Source organism: Camelus dromedarius, chromosome 2 (assembly GCF_036321535.1).
Source record: "Camelus dromedarius isolate mCamDro1 chromosome 2, mCamDro1.pat, whole genome shotgun sequence".
Taxonomy (NCBI): Eukaryota; Metazoa; Chordata; class Mammalia; order Artiodactyla; family Camelidae; genus Camelus; species Camelus dromedarius.
Window position 1 is genome coordinate 42405420 of NC_087437.1, and position 7555 is coordinate 42412974.

General features: G+C 41.2%; 1 protein-coding gene across 1 annotated transcript in view; it reads right to left on the minus strand.

Moving 5' to 3' along the window:
* Positions 1 to 7231, minus strand: part of NCEH1 (neutral cholesterol ester hydrolase 1) — a 54775-nt gene extending 47544 nt beyond the window's left edge. The window contains exon 1 of the mRNA XM_010976279.3: positions 6971 to 7231. Within this exon, the coding sequence (XP_010974581.1) occupies positions 6971 to 7108 (138 nt within the window). The 5' untranslated portion in view covers positions 7109 to 7231. The remainder of the gene's footprint in view (positions 1 to 6970) is intronic.
* Positions 7232 to 7555: the final 324 nt, after the last annotated feature.

Below are 7555 nucleotides of genomic sequence, written 5' to 3' on the forward strand. Positions count from 1 at the left end.
CCACAGCCATGAGGGGCCTGTCAGAGAGACAGCACCAGGGACAAAAAGGGGCAACTCCGTCATGGAGGACTTTGTTTTCATGTCACCCTGGCCTGGCAGTGAGAACACGAAACTAAGTTCAGAAATTTTTATTCTAGTCTCTGTTTTACCAGTATAACTAATCATGTGATCTTGGGGATATCATTGACCCTTTCTGAACCTGTTTCCTCACTTGACAAATGGAAAAAAACTAATGCCAGCCAGTCATTTATTGCAAAAATAAAATGAGATGAGGTAACTAAAACCCTTTGTAAAACCTAGAGTGCAATATAACTGTAAGGTATAATAAAAAAAAAAATTGTTCCTTAGGGTCTCATTTCTCTTAGGGCTAGCCTGTTGTTCTTCTCCCTGGTGACCCCCTGGGCTTTCCCTGGTAGGATCCCCCAATCCTCCCCTCCCTCCATACACATTCATTCCCACTACTCCCACACCATCAGGTTCACTGACCTTTCCCAAATCCTTATCTGAAGCTCAGCTGTCTGTCTCTCTCTCTCCCAAGCCCTAGTCTTGTATGTGCAAACTATTTACGAACAGCTATCCTTAAACCACTCCCACGGACACTTTAAAGCAAGGTCCCAAACCCTGTTACCTCCACCCCCAGATCTGCTCCTTTTCCTAATTAGGGTCATCATCACCAGCAACCCAGTTACTCCAGGGTCTGTCCTAGGAGTCATCTTTGACTCCTTCACTCCATATTATCCCCTCCATCAGCAGCTCTGTCAGCTTGACTCTAAACCTGTCCATTTTATTACTTCATATCTCACCTCTCACCTGGATAATTGCTTCCCAGGTGGTCTCTGGCCCTGATTTGCATTCTTACACTCTAGTCTCTACACTGCCACTGAGAAAGACTATACTCAGACACAGGTCTGACCACGTGATTTCCCTGCTAAAAATCTTTCAGTGGCTCCTTTCTTGGCCCATTGGGCCCTTCATTATTTGGCCTGTGCTTCCTTCCTACCTCATCTCTCTGACTTCTGAGCTTTATGCTCCAGCCACTTTGAACCACTTTAGTGCCTTTGCTTGTACCATCCTCTCCCATTGGAACATCCCCTTTGGCTGGAATGCCTTTTACACCCTCCTTTCTCGTCCTCTTCTCCCCCCACCTCTTTCACTCAACTAGCTCTTATGGAAAGTCAGCCACGCACAGCGGTGAAGCTCTTGAGCTCACAGTAAGGCTGGAGTAGTAGTGTGACTCCACCTCCACAATAAACTTTGCTATTGTGAGCAATTTACTTTTCTTCGGATTTCAGTTTCCTCCTTTGTAAGATAAGGAAAAGAAATACACCCACCTCATAGAATTATAGCATGGACTGAATGAATTGCATGAAAAGCACATAGCACCATCTCTGGCACAGAGTAAATGCTCAGTATATGCTTAATAGATTTTTTTTTAACTGTAAACAGTCAAGCTTGATAATTCAGAGTAGATGTCAATGTGAAAGGAAAACAGTTCCTAATGCCCAGGTCTAGATGATGTCCTTTTTAAGCCTCCTATAGCAACCCATATATGCCTCTATCACAACCTTTCTATCATTCAAGTGCACACTCTGTAACTGCAGTAGGTTTATCTCCCTTCACTAGACTATAAACTCTTCAAGATTAGGTTTATGTCTTATCCTGTTTCACCAGCTCCCAGCACTGGTGTTCAGTTAATAGTCATTGAATTAATGATGATTTCCAAATGGTAGAATTTTAATTTTATTTTGGAAACACTGAAAGATAGATTGTTAAAATTTCATAGTATGACACATCTTTGATTAGGTAGAGAATATAGCTAGGTTTGCCACTTGGAAATTTAATTACATTTTAATTCTTTATAAACATAAATGAAGGAGAAAAGAAGTGGTAGATAGTTCCCATGTAGCTTTATTTGGCAGTAGAAGTAAAGATATGCTCACAAATTTAAAAGATGTAAGTGCGTATTAATAGAATGTTTAAGAATGATTATTATACTTTCACACCTCCCAGAAATGTTTTCACATCAAGCACAAAGCCACATGTTAGAAATAGGATGTCCCATTAAAATAAAGTAATAGTGATGGCATTTCTGCATTCAGGGCCATATTTGTTGAGTTATAGGAAAAGTAAAAAGGAGAACTATAAATTAGGCATTGTCTTACACACTTGTAGCTAGATCAGTCTGACCTTAATGTTTGATTGGATCCACTGGGAGGTACTATCTACAGAAACCAACTCATATTGCTCCCCTGTCAGAACTAATACTGATAAAATACTGTTCTCTGAAGCTAGTCTTAAAGCCATTTGGCTGCCAGGTGTTTAAAGAAAATCTCATTAAATCAGGTAAAAATTATTATGCTTGGCAAAATCTCTAATTTACATGAGGAAATATATATCAACGCATATCTAGAAGGCAGTAGACAAACTTATTATTTACTAATGTGTTGAAGTTAAATTTACCTGACAGTAGTAAACATTCCAGTTCACGAATCGTTATGAAAAAGGTTAGCAAGTTGGAGTTCTGCATAGTGTCCAGCTGAGCTGTCACTTAAACCACATCAACACAGCCCAAAGGCACATCATGCACAGAGAATTCAGATGAGATCACGTTAGATTTCACATCACTTTGTAGGATGAAAAACCTAGCTCCACTAGTCCAAAAGCACTATTTATAAGGAATAGGGGGAACATTCAGCAAAAATACCAGTTTCAGTAACCTCTCTTTCACATTACGTTGTTGAAAAGATACATAGGACAAGAACTAGTAAGTTAGGAAATGTTCCAGATAAGACAAAAGCCATGCTCTGGCTCTGAATTCCTTTGAGATACCATTATTACCACTAGTCATCATCTTTATCACCCATCTGAACTGTGCGTAACCACTCCCTCGTATGAGCTCCTGTAAATGCACCTTTTCTGTAAAACCTGTCAGCTCCTGCCTTTTTAACAGCTGTATATTAACATGGCTTCTCCATTCTACTAGGTTGCAGTTTCTTGTAGCTCAGACTCACATAGTAAGCTTTCAATCTGTGTTACATCTAACTGACTGAGCCTGAAGCCTGCCACTGTGACAGCTGTCAAAGGATACAGGATGCCTTTTTTAAGGAAATCTATTTTCTTCATAGAACAATATTAAAATATTAATCACATTGACATGCATATACACATCAATTCTACTTTAGAAGTAGAAAACCTACTGCCAAAAAAGGTTTTTAAATAATTTCTTAATAATTCCATGTTCATTGCAGAAAAACTAAACTACACAGATAGGAAAACTGAAGATACAATCTTATGGCCCAGAAAAAAAAAATCACTATATTTTAAATTATATTATTTTGCTTTTTCTATACATACACATATAGATATACATAGCTATTATGTTTTGATATATAGATATTTTAAATGGGACAACAGCATATATGCTGTTTTGTAGCATTTTTCCACTCAATGCACAGTACAAATCATTTGTAGACTATTAAACATTATTTTTACAACCTAAATTTTTGACTGCATTTTCCAAAATATAAGTTTACAATAATTTACGTAACCTCTTACTGTTCTTAAGTTTTCATTCTTTTAAATAATGCTGCAAAAAAAGAAAGAAAGGTTGGTGGAAGTTCCTTCATATTTCTCATAGATGGTAGTGCTTTTGGACTAGTTAAAAAAGATTTTTGAACCTGTGAAATGTTTCCATCTCTATAGCTACAGCTTTATCTATATCCATGATCACCTAAAATAAATCCATCCAGAGGGATTGCTGGGTCAAAGAATAAATATGCTTCTACAGCTTCCGATGTCAAACTGTCTTCAAAAAAGTTGTGATAATTGACATTTTCTTCAGCAGTGTACACTTCTCAGTATCTCCACCCATACTGGGATTACCTTTTTTAAAAAGATCTTGGTTTGCATAGCATTTTGAAATGTCTTCAGAACTTGCCCCAGACTCCCTCCTTTTGTTCCTCTAGTCTCCTGCTGCCGAATCTACATCTGAACCACTCTCCACTGCACTTCCCAGACCTACTTTTGTTTGTGCTTTTCTACTTAAGTCTCATGTTGGCTTTGCTGTAACACTGAAAGTTGCTTAGGTAGTATTTTATCCCCTTAGGCTCTTAGAACTAAAGTATCAACTGACTAATCTGGTAAACTAATCCATTCTAATGTAAAGGGGCTCATTTCTAGCAACAAGTATGCAATATAACGAGCAGTTTAAGGAAAATACATTCTCTACATCAGCAGTGTGTTCTCAAATTTGGCTGCACATTGATATCATGTTGGGAGCTTTTAAAAATACTACTGCCTGGGACTCACCTCCTAGACATTCTGAATAAATTTGGCATATGGTATGACATGGGCATCAGGACTTTTGAAGGCTCCCTAGGTGGCTCTAATGTGGCATCTGTGTTTGAGATGACTTGAGGAAGATCCTGAGTAGCTTCTTCTTAGGTAATATTGGAGGACCTCAAGGAAGAAAAGTACAATGAACATAATCTCAGTTATCTGACTCATCTGCACAAGATAAAGGAGATAAGAAGGGGCAGCAAGAAGTGAAGCATTTGCCATTGACAACAGAATAAAAGTAGCATTCATATTTCTTGATGCTAGGCAGGTGTCTGCTGTGTTAGGAAGGAGGCCGAGCTTCACCTTTGAAGAAGCTTCCAGTTCCTTCTATAACTGACCCAATCAACTCAAACTAAAATAATCTGGGTAACAAACTTTTTGCTATGCGATTCAGTGGTAATTCTCTAGGTACCAATGAGATAAAAGCAACTTCCAATTTACATTTCTTTTATCATTTCAACAAAATTGAGCAACACCACAGATTCTCCCCACAATCCACAGTGGCCCTTTGGGACAACTCTTAGGAGAATAACTACAACCAGTTCCAGCCATTTAAATACATTACCAAACCTCACAGCAACCTTAATGGTAGCCACTAGCCCTGTTTTATCAGGAAAACTGAGAATCAGAGGTTAGTAAATGGTGTGGCTGAGGTGGCATTCAGGGAAGCATGACTCTAACAGTTATGCTCTATTTACTAACTTGTGTCAAGCCACATTGACTTTTCCCCAGGACAATCTGAAGTGACATTAATAAACTGCTTTCCTGGATAGAATATGCTTCCTTGTGGTCTGAATGATCTTTCTGATATTTTACAATTCAGAAGACAAGTGATGAGAGCCACTTCTGTACAAACCTACTCCTAAGTCACAGTGGTAAGCGAGGACACTCTGTTATCTTCCCCATCTCTGTGACCTGGCGTTACACATGTTATCATTCCCAAACACCAGCTGAGGGCACATTCTGCAGAGGTCCATAGGGCCCAAATGCCTTAATGGATTGGGGCCTCACTGGGGAAGAAAGGCTTTTTTCCAGGCCTGGCTTTTCCTAGATTATTTGATAGAGAAGATTTCCTTGGTGACCAGAAAAGTAAGAATAATCTCTGTGACCAATATAGTAGTTTGATTCTTTTTTTCTGTTTTTCTTATTCTTATTATTAGTCACTACTCTTTTTATTGTAGAAGGCCATTTAAGCCATCCAGGTTAATACCACTGTATCCCAGAATCTTTAAAGGGTGTTACTCCCCAGTTACATCATTTCTAGAGGAAGGGAGAGACTGTAGGGCCTCCTACATGAAGACTGTCTTTCTTGGAACCAATACTAGAGAAGGGGATGGTCATTCTTCGCCCATGTCAACATTATAGTAAGCAGAAGGGAAGGAAGAGGCTCTATAGCTAAAAGACAACAGGGGACTTGGGGGTGGAGAAAGTGGCTGGACTCAAGAAAAGCAAGTCCTCCTACGAATGTGGTATAGTATAGTACCCTACACAAGGGGCTTTTTGATAGGACACAGCCTCAGAGACTACACACAATTAGAAAGGACAGGGAAAAGGAAATTTACCCTCTGGGAAAATTATGAGTTTTTTTTTTTCTCTCTCTTTAGTTGTCATTTCTGAAAGAAGTTTACAAAAATAACCTGAGATTAAAGCCCATGGTTGGGGAAAGGGAGGAGACTTAGTTTGCTAGGTGGGTTAGGAATTAGGTAGAGCAGGCTGTAGTCCAGGACTCAACCTTGACTACAGACTGTAGTTTAGATTTTTAGATTGTCTGGCACTAAAAATAATGCCTCTTACATAGAATAAACCAGAGAGTTACATTTTCCTGTCTGTGAGGTTAAAAAGATACAAGACCATGATACAGTAGAGAGAAATGTTACCCTGCCAGTGTAAGCGAAGATATCCTGGTTCAGGCAAAGGTTATCTCCTCCACAAAGACATAAACTAGATGCTGCAGGGCAGGCAGAAAACAAATGCATCATGCAAATACCGGCTGCCACCACCTCCCTGGCCTCTTCTCCAGATAGCTAGGCCCCTTGGCCTCCTTTCTTGGACTGAGTTGCTGAGTACCACACGTCAGCTGTGAGACTGGTGCTGTTCCCCAAGTGCTTGGATGAGCCCTGCCTGCTGCCCCTGCGAATGGACAGTACCACTGCCGCTGGGGACCGTGGGAGATCACCCGTGTCCCTGTCTGCTTTTAAGGTGGCTGCATTGTCAGGAACCAGAACCTGTTTTTCCCAGGAGCCTTCCTATAACATTTAACTCACTCTCTGCCGCCCCCTATAGAAGAGCAAAACTGGGGGAGGGGTGGTTTATAAAATGCTGCAAAATTGGTTTTTGACGTAGCAAACCAAGAAAGTGGGGGACATTTTGAAAAGATGAAGGATTAAACAGTCAAAATCTATTCAAGAACTTCACCTTCTCCGTTACCAACACAGAAGAAGAGACACAGATCTAGCCCGCTGGTAGCAAGGAGTGGAATGCGACACCCTGAAAATGCCAGCCTGAACCACCTTAAAAAGCGATCGCCTCACTGCGTTAGAAAAATATGCATTCTCGTGGGACAAGGTTCGGCAATTCTGTTTCCCCTTTAAATATTGCTTAAGAAGAAGGAATGAGAATCAGCACATCTCACCACTTGCTGTGCGCTCCGGAAAGTGGCGTCCAGCAGCATCAGCTTCCAGGGATCTGACACGGAGCTGGGCAAGGGGATGTAGATATAATAGGCGGCCAGCGCCACCAAAGCGGTGAGCAGGACACAGGACGACCTCATCCTCCCCCGGCTCCTCTCGCCCGTCGGGCTGACTAGGAGGAAGGGGCAATGCCACCCAAAGACCTCCAGCAAGTTTCTGCAAGGGCCAGCCGCTCATTCACCGGTTTCTTATATGCCCGGGAGCCAATCAGAGGCGGCGTCTGGAGGAAGTCGCAGCGCTGACGTGCCCCCTCTACGGTGTCCTGGCAAACTGTTACGGTCACTCCAGGTTTGAGAAAGCTCCGGGGCTGCGCTAGGCGCAGCATAGCGGACTCTGGAGGACACGGATCTGTATTGCATGCCTGTGACCAAGGGCTCCCTCCAGAAGATTCCCAAAGGGAAACACGCCCGGAACAGTTTCAGTGTAATGAGTTTCTGTCTGTCCAAACCACGTGGGCTGTTCTGACTCAAAATGGGAGACAGATATGAGAAAGATAATTTAAAAGTATCTGTCTTCTACAGCTATAT